At 39.8% G+C, this 15,478-nt stretch overlaps 1 protein-coding gene across 4 annotated transcripts in view; it reads right to left on the reverse strand.

Moving 5' to 3' along the window:
* Positions 1 to 15,367, reverse strand: part of CTNND2 (catenin delta 2) — an 887,227-nt gene extending 871,860 nt beyond the window's left edge. For 2 of the 4 annotated variants that reach the window (XM_032415368.1, XM_032415365.1), the window contains exon 1: positions 15,099 to 15,367. In XM_032415368.1, coding sequence (XP_032271259.1) covers positions 15,099 to 15,135 — 37 coding nt within the window. In that variant the 5' untranslated portion in view covers positions 15,136 to 15,367. Of the gene's footprint in view, positions 1 to 14,448; positions 14,857 to 14,888; positions 15,048 to 15,098 lie in introns of those variants that run through there. The other 2 variants (XM_032415366.1, XM_032415367.1) reach the window with 2 other exon arrangements.
* Positions 15,368 to 15,478: the final 111 nt, after the last annotated feature.

Here is a 15,478-nt window from a genome sequence, read left to right on the forward strand (position 1 = left end):
TCATAGATGGTATCTTCAATTTAAATATAATGGGGAATGTAATATAAATTCCCCTTGAGAAAATAAATCTACTTCTGATAATCATATATGATCATTTTTCCCATTTTTGCCTACGTTCATCAATATTTTCTCTTAAGATAATATCTTTAACAAACAAATATCCTGAAAGTTCTCCTCTAAATCAACATTGCCCCATGTTTCATATTCTCTGCTTGATTTAAGATGATGAATATTGTTCCGTGAAAAAGTAAACTTTGTACAGTTCTATTTTTTTGTTCTAAAAGTAAGTTTAATGTTCTCGTGCCACAAAATTCCTGGCATATTTATGTTCCATTTACTAGGAGATAATCTGCCTTTGAAAAACAGCCTGCTATACTTGAGAATGCCAGGAAATCACATGACAGCTGACCTGGTAGGTGAAAGCATTATATTAGATCCACACATGGAAACGCATCAGCTCTTCCTAACTAATCATCATACTGGTCTCTGACATTCATTCAGTGATAGATGATCTGTCTTCTATCTTGTCTTCCCGTTTCAACATATATCTATAATATGATTCAATGATTATTGCATATTAAACATTATCCTACATAAGATATCTACTTGAAGCCAGGTAGGCATTAATCCTGGTGAGTTCGTACTTTTAGTACATCGGTATAGGATGAATTTTTAAGTCTTTTTAATGACCAACCTTCAAAGAGGCTGCATTCTAATGGGGGAAGACAGGAAAATACACTTGCAAACCGATAAATAAATGAGAAGATTTCCAGTTCTCTTACATGCTGGGAAGAAAATAAAACAGGGTCAGTATTAGGTGAGAAACTTGAGAAAGGATCAACTTTAGCGAGATGTGTACGAGAGACAGAGAGATAGCCAAAGTGGCTGCTGTCAAATAAACCAGTGGGAGAGGATGTCGGTGAGATAAGACAGGAAGGAGTTGAATTTTTTTCTGTGTGTCATTGCCAGGGTTCTAAGCAAAGGCAAGATATGAGTGGATACAGAGGGAGCTCTCCAGCTGCTGTGGGGATGAACTTCATTTATTTTTCTGAAAGATTTTATTTATTTATTTGAGAGTGAGAGAGAGCAGAAGAGGGGGTAGGAAAAGGGAGAAGCAGGCTTCCCGCTGAGCAGGGAGCCTGACGCAGGGCTCAATCCCCGGATCATGACCTGAGCCAAAGGCAGACGCCCAACTGAATGAGCCACCCGGGTGCCCATGGTGATGAACTGAGAAGCACAGGATAGGCAGGGTGCCCAGCCAGAAGCCTGCTACAGAAATCTTGGTGAGAGGTGATGGGGGCTGGGATCAGCATTTTTAAGAGTGAATTGATAAGAAGTGAAAGGTTCAACCAAGGTGAGGACCATCCATGTAATTTTTTAAAATATTATACAAAAGACTTTTGGAATACCATATGTTAATAAATATGGAAATTTGTACCCAGGTATTCTGTCTAGCATACTGTTCTGTGTGTCACATTCTATAATTTATAAATCAAAGAAAAACACTTAAAGTGAACTAAAAAAATCATTTAAAACACCTTAAATAATGACCCAGATTATCAGTGATTCCCATTCATTTAGGGACTACTTCAATATCAAACACCCCAAATCTGCCACCAGAGGTGGGCCTTTCTGGGCATTGGGATCTTGCTGGTTTTACCCTGTGGTCTCTGTTATGGATGGAAAGTTTGGGTCCCCACAAAATGCATATGTGGAAGCCCTACTCTTTTAATGTGATGATATTTGGAGCTGGGGCTTTGGAGGTAATTAGGCTTAGATTAGGTCATGAGAGGAGGTCCTCCTGAAGGGACTGGAGATCTTCTGGGAAGAGGAAGAGAGAGAGATACACGCACAAGGAAATGCCATCTGAAGACACGGAAAGACTGCAGCTGTCTACAAGCTAGGAAGAGGGCTCTCACAGGAACCGAAGCAGCGGGCATCTGGATCTTGGACTCCCAGCCTCCAGAACTGTGAGAAATAAATGTCTGTCATTTAAGCCCCCCAGCTCATGGTATTTTGTTATGGCAACCCGAGCGAAGACCGCCCCGTGTAGTGTTTTCATTTAGTGAAGTTCTTCCATCATCACAACAGACAAGCCATTGGACGTCTTCCCTAACTTCTATGACGGAGGGGAACATGGCATGTCCTTACATTTGATTTAGGTAATATTTGTGGCCACTGCGTATGGCACCCCATCACCTACTCAGTGCTACAGAGCCGCCTATAGACCCGTCACCAAAATGTTCTACCATTTTCTCCTGAGGAACCACAAGCAGCTTCACAAATTCTGACATCACAATATTCTCTATAATACCATACCACAACACCTGAAATCTCACACTGCATCTGTATTTTTTAGCTTCATATGCACGTGCAGCTTAGCTTCTTACCATGATGATGGCCACGTTTTCCAGGTGCTGTGAGAATCACTGCAAAGTTCTGGACACCATCTGCATATAGACGACCCCCCTACCTGCACTGTTCTACCTCGTAATGGATGTAGAAGCAAGCAATCCAACCTCTTCCCAAACGCCTCATGACACCGATCTTCAAAGATTCGTGAGCGGTAAACACATGGGTAACAATGCTCTGCTTACAGGAAAACTAGGAAGCAGAAATGGTATACAGGCAGCTTTTTAATGTAAATCATGGGCATGCATATTGAAAACTAATCAGGTACACCAAATAGGAAACAAAATGATCCCTCATAGTCCACAAAGCGATTCGTTGTAAAAAGTAAGAAGAAAAAAAGCAAGGGCACCAAACACAGCTGTGTAAGCATAAAGGACAGTGAGAGAAACTGAAAATAACGGAGTTCAAAAGCATCTTCTTCGGGTCAAAGCTAAAAAAAAAGAAAAAAAATCCCTCTAGCCACCAAATCCTGAATCCGCCAAATCTCAACCAGCTCCCATAATGAATAACAGCAAGGAACAGCATGTATATTGAAACTCAGATGGATATCACCTAAGGAGCTTCTGAGAATAAGCAAAAATGACAAAATCTACTATTGGTTCTAAAATCTGTTACATTGTTTTCAAAATTCTCAGCCGCGCTTTAAAAAGATAAAATACGGGGAAGCCCTTGTAATGACTAACATTCTATAAAGCTCAAAGGAATAGCTTTGCTTATACTTCCTCCCACACCCTGTTCAACTCAAGATAGCACTTCATCAGGCTGTCACCCTGCTCTCTCCACCTGCAGCTCTCTCACCTGCCGTTCTAGAGGTATAAACACTGGTAGAAAATGCACATTCTGACAAGCCACCAGGAAGCAACATAGACTCGTATTATTACACCGTGTAAATGTAAGGTATTTATGTTCGGTAGTGAAAGATCTTGAGTCTTCGTTGCAATTACAGAATGCATTTTACCGAGTTGGCACACAGGACATGAGGGAAGGATTTCAGAGAAGTGACAGGAAACAAGGGGCGTGGCAACCTGAGCTTGAAATCCAAGTTTGAAGAGGATAGATGTAGGTACCCCTCAACTGGAGAAAATGGCTCAACCACTCAGAGGGGGACAGACCATCCAGCCCTGGAGCAGCCTGATCTTGTGACTCTTTAAAACATATTGCTTCTTCAAAATTCATACTCAGCCCAGTGTGTTGACTGAGTGGATTCATCAATGACCAGTTGGCCAATGCGTCAAAAACTCCTGTTGCCAAAACTCGTTTAAGCTTCCTGCTCCCTCTCACTTCTTAAAATTTCTACACTTCCTCTCAGGCGTTACTTAGCCCTTACCCCTCTATGAGAAGTCACCAGAACAGTCTTCTGTCTCCACCGTCCATATGTGTGCATGAAGGACGGATGTCACCTAAGTCAGTTTCCTCTTGCCCCAAAATCTTCTTACACTCTGTTTCGTTCAGGGGGTTCATATGTACTAGCTACGAGCAGCCCATGAACTTCTCAACTGCTACAATTAGAAACATAGAATCACTGTACAATTCATCACACAACCTGCCCTAAGCTAAATTAAAAAAAAAAATACAACTGTCTCTGAAGTTGCTGTAAGTACAAGCAAAACCATGATTAGCATCTCTGCTTGAGTCCCTAAAACTTTACTCCTCACCAAGTAACACATTCATTGAGGGGATACGAAGTTCCCTTCTGCACTTCCTTCAAAAGTTTGGAGAATAGGGAACAAATTAAAGCTTTTTTCATAACTTTACACATGATTTCTTCCTATTGGCAGCCTACAGTTAGAGTGATAAGAATTCTCTGAAATTTTGTTCAAAGTATTTAAGGAAATATGCTCAAAAAATGGAAGCCAGCTACAGTTCACACTTCTAAAACTGTTCTGATAAAGCCTTCCAGGCGCCAGACTCGGCAGCCCACCAGGAGAAAAAATAATATTCCGGGGACATTTCTACAGACTTCAATCCCTGGGGAACAATAGGGCTTCATTTTTACTACTCTTTTAAGCAGCACATGTCTGTGCAAAAAGAAAGAAGTAGAACTTTTTTTGAGCCAATTTGGTATGACACAATTTTTGAAGTGGTATAAGGAAATAATAGGAATTACTTCCAGTGATGGATAAAAGAGAAATCCTCCTCTAAGTGATACCCGATGGCATGGAATGTAGCAGTATCTTTACAACCATTAGAGGATTGAGCATTTCATAACCATATTAATAATGGGTCAGAGATTTAGTTTTATAGACAAGAAAATCTTTTTGACTCCAGCTTATCCAAAAAAAAAAATACCCTGCTTTTAAGGCACACCACAAATTTCAGGGAATTTATTTTACACTTAAATGCTTGTTATGATAATGATTCCCAAAGCATTTTTACTTTTATTATCATATCACATTCACAAAAATATTGTAAATGTTGATTGATCCTAACGAGCAAATGACAAAATAGGTCCAGGTGCAAGGTCACAAGAGAAAGCAAATGATTTCATGATCTGGATCCCAGGATTCAGAATCCTAATTCAGCATTCCCTCCAGAATGCCACAGTACCCAGTACCCAAAATGTACCAAAAGCAACCAAACAAACCCTAGCTCATGAACCAGTTTTGACAATGAAAACAAGAATGTACGTATGGCCCATAATGATTAATGGAGTATTTACTAGGTACCAATTATTGTCCTAGGATTTGAGGATCAATGATAAAGAGACAGAGGACCAATATGGAGTGGGGGTGGAAAGATGCATGGTCCTATGTGACCAGAGAGAAAGGTACATGATGTACCTAGGGGGTACACATAGGATATGATATAGAAATATATGTATGGGGGCGCCTGGGTGGCTCAGTCGGTTAAACATCTGACTCAGGTCATGATCTCAGTGTCCTGGGATCGAGCCCCGCATGGAGCTCTACGCTCAGTGGGGAGTCTGCTTGAGAATTCTCTCTTCTCCCTCTGTCCCCCCACCCTCTCTCTCTCTCCTGTCCCTCTCGTTCTAAACTACATAATCTTTTTAAAAAAGAAATATATATATGTATCTATATTGGATCTGTGAAATAGAAAATCATATATTTGCCTAAGAATGACATCCTAACTTACTCTTCCCAAACAAGTTGAAACATACTTCAGCAAGGCCACATGGAGAATGACTATAGCACATACACAGAGCTTCCACCATACACAAAGCAAACACCTGGCCGGTCACACATAGGTCCCTGAGCCTGTGCAGGTGTGTAATTATGCTTCATGAGGAGAAAGCAAATGCCAGAATCAGAGAAAAAGATATGTCATATTTATTATTTAACAGTAGAAATAGCTAAGGTGTTTGAGGTTCACAATACTAAGTTCTCTGCCGTGTAGGTGCGGTCCATAGTCTCTTTTTTTTTAAGATTTTATTTATTTATTTTAGAGAGAAAGAGCGTGCGCGTGTGCAAGTGGGGGAAGGGGCAGAGGTGGAGGGAGAGGGAAAGAATCTCAAGCAGACTCCATGCTAAGCACGGAGCCCGACGTGGGGCTCGATCTCACAACCCTGAGATCACGACCTGGGCCGAAACCAAGAGCTGGAGGCTTAACTGACTGAGCCACCCAGGCACCCGAGATCCACAGTCTCTTAATCTGCCTTCAAAACAACCTGAAAACACAGGAATTATCTCTCCATTATCAATATTGACACTCAATAGTAACTTATCCACTTGCTAAAAGAAAAAAAAAAATGGAAAAGTTGAGGTATGAACTCAATCAAGTCAGGATACGACTATTACATACTCCCTCCACCATCTGTTCCATTGCCATATTTACTACTGAGACACAAAAATCAGGAAACAAGAGAATGTGCCCTTAAAGAGGACCCCCTCCCCCCAGGAAAAAGGAATACGTTTAACTATAAGCTTTAGAATTATGTTTTTAAAATAAGAATAAAATGAGGAATAAACTGATAAAACATGGCAAAGGGTAATACAACTACCTTAGACAAATAATATAAATCAATAAGAAATGAGGCATAAACCAGTTGAGAAATATGCAGAAGATACAAAAAGATAATTTACAAAAGAATTACAAGTGCATTATAAACTTGTGTAATATTTAACCTCAGCCATATTCACAGAGAAGAAAATTAAATCACAGGAAAACACAATTTTCCCCCTAATTGGAATGTGTTGCTTGGGTTTTGTCTTTTTTTTTTTTTTTTAATTATAATACCCAGTTGTTGAAATCATGGAGAAATTGGCACACTCCTCTATCGCCGAAGGAAATGTAAATTATATAACCTTTCTGCAGGACAAATTGACAACATATATCAACAGCCTTGAAAACATCCAGTTCTATGAAGTAATCTACAGAAAATAGCTGATGAAAACTATTTAGCTTTAATCACAGCATCATATATCCCACCAAAAAATGAAAATGCCATCAATCTCCCAAAATAGGAAGTTATTTAAGTAAATGATGTTACATAAAGGTATGGAAAACAGACACTAAAAATGAATACAAATTATATGAAAAAAGCCACTTTACATTTTAAACAGTAACAAAACAGAATATGAGGAATCTTCTAAATTTAAAAATGTATATGGATTAGCATTTCTACTAAACATAGTCACTTCTGTGACTTGAGATCATGCATGAACTTTAGCGTCCTTTCATCATTCCTGTATTTTCAAATTTTTAATGATCATGCATTACTTTTGAAAACAAAAAAAAGAATAAAACATTTTTCAAGAAAATAGAAAATATTTCACTAATACACTGCACAGTTCTCAAGAAGATACCAACTTGCTAAACCGACTCAATACATCTCTTAAATTTAGGGGCACCTGGGTGGCTCAGTCATTAAGCATCTGCCTTTGGCTCAGGTCATGGTCCCAGGGTCCTGGGATCGAGCCCCACATCGGGCTCTCTGCTCCGTGGAAAGCTTGCTTCTCCCTCTCCCACTCACCCTGCTTGTGTTCCCTCTCTCGGTGTGTCTCTCTCTGTCAAATAAATAAATAAAATCTTTAAAAAAAATACACATCTCTTAAAGTTAAAAACAGAGAAACTCTAGTTGTAGCACTGAACAGGATATATGTAATATACAGTCAAAGGATGTATGTTAATGGCAGTCAGGCATTCAGCTAATTAAGGAAATTTATCCCAAAGCAAAAATATAATATTCTTTTCAAAATTTAAAGGCATGCTTTTTTTCTGTGTAATGATGTAACACATACCAAACAATTATGTATTTGGTGAGCAGATAATATACAAAGAGCAAAACACTTGAAACCTTGTCATTAACACTATGTTCTTATGTTTGTATGTGTGTGTGTATGGGTATGTGTGCAGGGTATCATATTCAATATAGTTTTCTGCTTAACCTTCTTAACCTCCAGTATCATGAACACTTCCCACTTTTTTGGAAGAGATAACTCCTAACTGTATAATGTTCCTTTGGATAGAGGTGTCGTAATATATTTATGCACCTAAATATATTTATTACTCTTTTGCAACCCAACTCTAACCAAACAGTCTGATCCACACACTACAAGCCCCATGATTCCTGCACCACCTTCCATGACCTGGGTAGACATGACATGATTTCTACTGTCTCTGAGACTTTTCAGATGATGCCCATTTCACCTTTCTGCTTTTCTGAAGCTCTTTTCTACCTCCTTATCCAGTGACTCAAAACACACACACACACACACACACACACACACACACACACACACACAAACAGAGTCAGTACCAGCAAGGACTGCATTAGAGATAGGAGACTGAATTTTGGCTTTTTTGTATTTGGGAGACTTGGTTTGCTGCCAAAGAAGTTGCTCTTCCTGGAAATTAAATTATTGCATTTCTGAAGGTAATGACTGCTAGGTTACTCTAATGTTTGAGAGTCCAAACAAAATATTTGAGAGAGAAGAATAAAATTTATTTTAAGAAGTGAGCTCTTTTAAGGTTGAGTAGTCATGCTCGGAGTCAAATAAAACATCACATTTACTTAGAAATTCACTTTATTCTTCTTTCTTGATGGTGTCCATTTTTGCTCCTATTAAAAGTTAAAACATTAAATGCCAACCAAACTCTAATTATCTACACTGGGGTAGAAAGTGCTGTAGATAAGAGCTCACATGGATTATTATTTATATATGGTTTGGGAAATCAGATTTTGACACTGTCCCTTTTATGCCCAATCCTCACCACTTACAAGGCCATCCAATTATTGGATGTCAAAGTCTAACGTGGAGAGTAGGGAGGGCACACGAAGAATGAGGTATTTTAAAGTTGGCAATACATAAATCAGCTGAATTTCATGGACCATACTCTCTATAGATCAGCCAGGGCATTAGACACTCCCCTGATAATTCCTGATATAGTGTCAAAATACCATAAAATATTTAAAAAGCTCAACTTCTAAGCAAAATATTGTGGAAACTATTATATCCAGAATTCTACAACCTGAATTCTTTATAAACCACGTCAATGAGGAACACTTCTTGCCTACTTCTGATATTTTTCCAGGTAAAGGGAACTTAATTCATGTGACACTCTGGTCTCTCTCCAACCCTTCACTTTCTCTGTTTCTGAAAAATGAAGGAAGCATCTTGGCTAGTTCCTTCCTTCTTCCTCTAGAGATCTTCCTGCCTGCAGAGAGGCAAGACTAGGCTCTAGGGCTCAGAGACAGCTCTGTCCCTGCGGGGAGAGAGGAAGGGAGAAGGCCAAGGTCCTAGGATGTCATCTGGCATCACATCAAGGTACGTCTAACCAAAACTGATTATTTCACCCACGGTGGCTACTCCTTTACTTCTTTTTCTTTCAAAATACCAACTTTTTTCGGAAACTGTAAGGGTTCTGGGATGATATTTATTGGGTTTCCTAAGGACACCAAAAATCCACATTTCAGCACATTTTATAATTTAACATAAATGTATGCCTTTTTTGTGATTTATGTTGTTGCATATTTAAAGGAAAGAAGATTACAATAAGCATTGTAAGAACCAAAAGAATAATCTACATAAAACATGTATACAAAATGCATTTTCTTAATATATACCTACTGTATCAACTTTCTAAAGACAGTGATAATCACATCTATTAAGCAAAAAAAAAAAAAAAAATGTTATTAATGAGAAAACTCCAGCCCTTACCTATGCAGGATAAATGTATTAGCGAATTTCAATGATAAAATTAAATTCTATCTATTCTTCATCATCTAATGCTACAAATTAAGCATCCCATTTAGTAATATATTATCATGTAAAATTTGCAGAAATTCTGACATCTGTATTTATTTAACCAAACATAATTGGCTCACCACTTACTCTGAGCCAAAGAACAGAAAGGTCTTTTATTATAACACGTATTTTACTCTGGTAACTTATAGTTGGCAGTTCCCATAACAACACATAAATTTGAATACAAATAACCGTATTTATTGTCAGAATGTTTTTCTGACTTAAGATAAATTAGTCTCTTGTTACACAGGTCATATTCTGTAACAAATTCTAAGATATATCCAAACATTATTTTTGTAAAAATTATGTTGCTAAAGATCATGGTTATCCTTCATAAGAGCTGGGCATGATCAAACCCAGAGGACCTGGGCACTTTACTGAAGGTACTCAGAGTGAGGTAACAAGTGAAAATTACCATTTATTGTCAAAAAGGTACCAGTGTACACACTTCTTTTTCAAAAAGCTGATTTTAATGGGGGGAGTGGGTCTTCTCTTTACATAATAAATTTAGCCTTATTTTAAGGTTTCTTTCTTTTTTGTTACAATGATATTATGATGGGATTCATGCCCTGTGGTTCCCAACAGAGCATATGTTTAAAATGTGACCTCATAGAAAGGGAGGTCATGTTTCTTCAACTGTCTATAATATTTCTTGTATGAATCTTGTAGAAAATTTGATATTAATTGGGTGAAAAATATAACACTAATTGAGAATATCAAAGTTTTATAATTTCTGACTGTGATTGGAATCTTTTTTTATTTTTTTTAAGATTTTATTTATTTATTTGGGAGAGAGTGAGCAAGAGAGAGAGGGAGAGAACAAGCCAGGGGAGAGGCAGAGGGGGAGGGAGAAGAAGACTCCATGCTGAGTAGGGAGCCCAATGTGGGGCTCCATCCCAGGACCGTGGGATCATGACCTGAGCCGAAGGCAGACACTCAACCGACTGAGCCACCCAGGTGCCCCTAGAATCTTTTTTTTAAATAATGGTGCTGGGAGATATAATTTACTTCCCTTTTTGCTTAACTAATTTATATTTTAATATGTAAAGGACTGGTATGTTGTAGACTAGAAAACTTGACATACTTTATATGCAAATCCACATAATAAAGTAATATTACAATAGAAATAGGGAGAGAATATATCCATTTAATAGCTTTTGTTAGAGAGGATAGAGGCCTATATAACATTGAATAATACATAAATGAAGCATAAGTATCCCTCCTAATATGCAGATACATATCTCCTGTGTTTGTGCAAATGTTTATAATTTACAAGCTACTTATGCTCTTATTTACTTTATCCTGAAATCAATCTCTTCAGATATTCTGTCCTTTCCTTTTGTACCCATTTTACAGCCGAAAAAAAATAATTGAGCTGAAGTCTAAGTATCACATAAATGGCCAAGGACACAGATAAAAAGAGACAAAGCTGGGATCCACCCAAAGCCAGCACTCTCTCCACATCTCTGTCTGCACCTATGCAAAGCAGAATCCCAAACAGCATTACACTATAATATAAACATATTTCATTATTTTAGATATGTATTTTATATATAATGTATAGGATATGTATTATACACACTCACACATATATGTACATTATATATATTATATATATTCATTGTAGGTCGGAGCCCAACTTTTTCCTCTAGAAATATATTCCTGACATGAAATGACAATTAATGGAATAGTAAGTTTCAATAGATGTAATTCATTTTACAGATAACTTTTCAGGAACCTCACCAAGGGATACACGTGAATATGTGTCTAAGATGAAAAGCTTCTAGGAAGTACTGTTTGCAATTTGTCAAAAACTGATATAGAGTATAACTTCAATATCCTAATATAGCTAAGACATTTCCTACAAATCAATTAACCGTGATATGGAGCTTGAGATCATACTTAACAGCTATGTGATCAAAAGATAAACAACTGAAGTGTCATCACTACACATTTTTGCTATGAGTCTTAACATTGTTAATGGACTAAAAGCACAGTATGATAAAATCTTTCTGTGAGCTTCCTGTGTTAGAGAGTACACACTGTTTGTGAACACAACTAGATTCATGAAACCCAACCAGGCAGTGTATTAATCAGTGGGTAAGACTGGCAGACAATGTGATAGAAACTATTTATCTATGACACATTTAATATTTTATATTAATACAAAAAGCTGTGGTTTTGGCATATAATCAGATAAACTTGAAGCCAGCAACAAGTTAACTCAAATTAACTTTTCACCCACATCCACATAACACTTAGCACAAAGCCATCAAAGTCCTGAGAACACCTCTGGAATACGGATGATGAAAACCATCATGGAAGCCAACTGAAGAATTTGGCTTAAAAATGTATTTCTGACCTCTGAGTCGGCCAGTAAAGACCCCTCGTGCCACACTTTCCGTGGCAATACTGTATTTAAAAATATCTGCCTGAGTTCTCTTGGTATTCATGCTCTGAATGGTCATTCAGAGGTAATTCATTCTCTGAATCCAGTGCTCCAGTTGAAATACTCTCAACTACGTGGCATCTTCTAAAAATAAAAATCTCTATTTAAAAAAAATCTTTCATGAAGACTATACTAGCATCACTGATTCCCCACCACAGAAGTAAAAATAATGTTCCCACAGAGACAATCGTAAATGGGTGTTCAAATCTTCTGTGGATAGTCATGAGGAAAAGAAAAAGGAAAAAAAACAAACATTTTTGGCAGTTCACAATGCAACAGTTCCCACTTTAGTCCAACTGGCTTGTTACAACCAGATACACTGGTCCACACAAAGTATAGCTGACTTTATGGACAAATTACAATAAGTGATTTTAAATGTAGTTTTACTGTTTTCTTACATAAGGACAACCTGATGGAATTACTCTACAAAACTCACCAAATCTCACATAAATGCATACCATATAAAAGAGAACTTCGATAAAGCACCATGGGAAGTAACAAGTTCTATAATATTTTCAGGAGAGCACTGCATTTTCAACTATATGTCAAAAGTAATGCTATATTTGAGAATATGATAACTTCATTTTTAATTTTAAAGGTCATTATGAAAGTGACATTATCCTTAGAAATTATTTAACAAAACTATAAATTGCATTTTCCAACTAATTTCATTTGAATTTCATTTTCTCCCTGATGAGCCATTTCACTGGGAGAAAGATTGGCTTGTGTTCTACTATGGAAAATGTGAAGTTGATGGAAATATTGTAATTTGACAGTGCATGACTTTTATTACAAACAATGAAAACATTAGTGACATCTATAATGATTAGGTTGTACAACTACACAAACATTCACCAAATTAAATAACTCCTTTCCGCAAGATTATGACAATTTTATTAGAGCAACAACCTCCTGTACTTACTACAATTGCCATTCAATCAGGTACTATCATTTTCAATCCACAATATAACATAAAACTCACATATACAACACATGTAGTTTTGTTCATGCTCTTCCGCTGCTCTCTGCGCACATACATAAGCACGGAACAATATCTACTAGTCCTTTAAGTGTCATGTTTAAAACTGAACAGTAGACTCAAAAGGAAAAAAGAGAAAGGAAGGTCTACCTCACTTAGTGCTTCTTTCTGAAGAAATTTTATATTAAAACAATGCAGTGAGCACAACAGTGTGTTCAAAGCGCTCTTGGAAAGTTTTCTAAATGTGAATAAGGTGAAACTAACACAATATAGGTAGAGCTAATCACACTGTGCAGTTACCTCAAGCCCTATGGAGCTTGCTAGTCTTCCTGCAACGCTGAAACTTGTTAGTTGTATAATTACAGGTCTCCCAAATTTCACCATCTAACTCCAAATGCAAGCATCTTCATTCAAGTCCTGAGATCCTGTGACCCACAGAGCAGTAAGGATGCCACTTAACATTTCCCCCGAAACACTAAAAATGGATTCTGCAGGTGGCAAAGAATTTAGGGCAGTTTAAAGCATCCAGTCCCTATTTGAGGATGCCTGCTCATTCTCCCAGAATGAGGCCCCCAAATCATGCACAGGTTCATCCCTGTAATTCTACATGAGTCATATCAAACACTTCTCCATGGGATTTTAGAAGCGGTGCAGCTTGAAAGCCTTTTAATCCGGTAAGTGAATTACTAACAGCAAAAAGATGAACTGGACTACCACCGGACGCTGAGCTACTGATGGAAAGATGCACAATGAGAGAACTCTTGGGTAGTTTGACCACCTCCCTATTTTCATGGAAGTCGTTGCAGAAAATTGCAAGCATCTTAAATACTGGTCACATAGTTCCGAAAAGTGAAAATCTATGTATGTCAGGCCTGAGAGTATACCTATAACATATCCCTTTTCTACACCAACGTATTTGCTTGATAACATTAGGCATGCATGTTAACAACACCTTTCAGGGCCAAAGCAAATCAGATCAGTTCAACCAAAGCACACAAGAGGAACAAAACATCTTGGAACCACAAGCTGCCCCTCTTTTTCTGTATTTCCACACCCTTCCCTTCCCCTCCATTTACATCTCAACACAACTTTAGGCATTTTGGAAGTAGCTGTTCTTTGTTGGAAACATACACACACATACACACACACACATACACACCCCCCCAAAATCCCTAAGACTGTTTTCCTACCACACGACCAGGGAGGCTGCACCACCTCTTCAGTGACTTAATTCTGAACGTAGTGGCTCAAACCAGCTGAGCAGCAATCGATGAAAACACATTACACACCAGAATATGAGGAAGGTAGGCGAAAAAGAAAAGCAGCTTTGCTTTCAGCCATTAATTACCGATCACCCAAATATCGCATCGCAATCTCCCACACACATGCACACCGTTCCAAACCTGGGTTTCAGGCGGCGCTTTCCAGAGCCTCGCTCTCTATTGTCAGGACGCAGAAGCCCCCGAAACCTGTGAATCGAGCTGGAAAGGCTTCCTGTGAAACCGCTAAATATAGACCAAAGGGGCTCTGGGTCTGGCAAGCAGCGGGAGACCGAAGAAACGGCCATGGACGCATATGACTAAGTATTTCCATTTTGTTCTAGCCAAACATCGTAATGACATTGAACATAAGGGCAAAAGACTAGAGGGAAGTCCTCCCCACCCCCACCCCGTCTTCTCCGTATATTAGGGACGTCATGAAGGCAACGGGTATGTTCTTGAAGGTGGCGGGGAGCAGTATTGTTGGTGTTGCCCTATATACGCCTCCTCCGGGGGAGAGGGGTGGCAGGGAGGGGGAGCACGCCAAGAAGCCACTTGCTAACCGCTCCAAGAAAGGCACTAACCCCGGTCCCCATTCCAAGCGGAGCTGTCTTCCGAGAGGGGACCGGACACGATCGCGGTCCTCCCCCGGCCGGCAGGACCGCGCAGCAGCCGTCAGCCGGCGGGGAGCGAGGACCAACCCCCACCGGCGGCGAGAGGAGGAGGGCGAGGAGGAGGACGGCGCCGAGTAGGAGGATGCGCCTGGCCCCAGCAGCCCAGCGAAAGCAACTCACCCAACGGCGCGGCGCCCGACTGCTTCCTGGAAAACATGCACCCGCCACCAGCGACAGCTCCTCAGTCCGGGAAAAGGCGTGCGCGCCGCCGCCCGGCTTCAGGGCAAGGTCCTGACCTTGCCCAACTGCAGCATCTTCCGCTTTTGTTGTCTGAGCGCGGCCGCGGGACAGGCGATGCTGGCGGGGAGCACTGGCGAGCGCCGCGGGGGAAAGGCGGCTCCCGACGCGAGTGCGCGGCGCCCGGCCCGGCGGCCCCTCCGAGCGCGGCGAGCGCAGCGCCCCCTGCCCGGCTCCGCGGGCTCCGCGGGCTCCGGGCTCCTCCAGGCTCCTCGGGGCTCCGGGCGCCGCCGCCGCCGCCGCCGCTGCGCCCGCCGCTCCGC

The sequence above is a fragment of the Phoca vitulina genome, unplaced genomic scaffold (assembly GCF_004348235.1).
Source record: "Phoca vitulina isolate PV1807 unplaced genomic scaffold, GSC_HSeal_1.0 scaffold17, whole genome shotgun sequence".
NCBI lineage: Eukaryota > Metazoa > Chordata > Mammalia > Carnivora > Phocidae > Phoca > Phoca vitulina.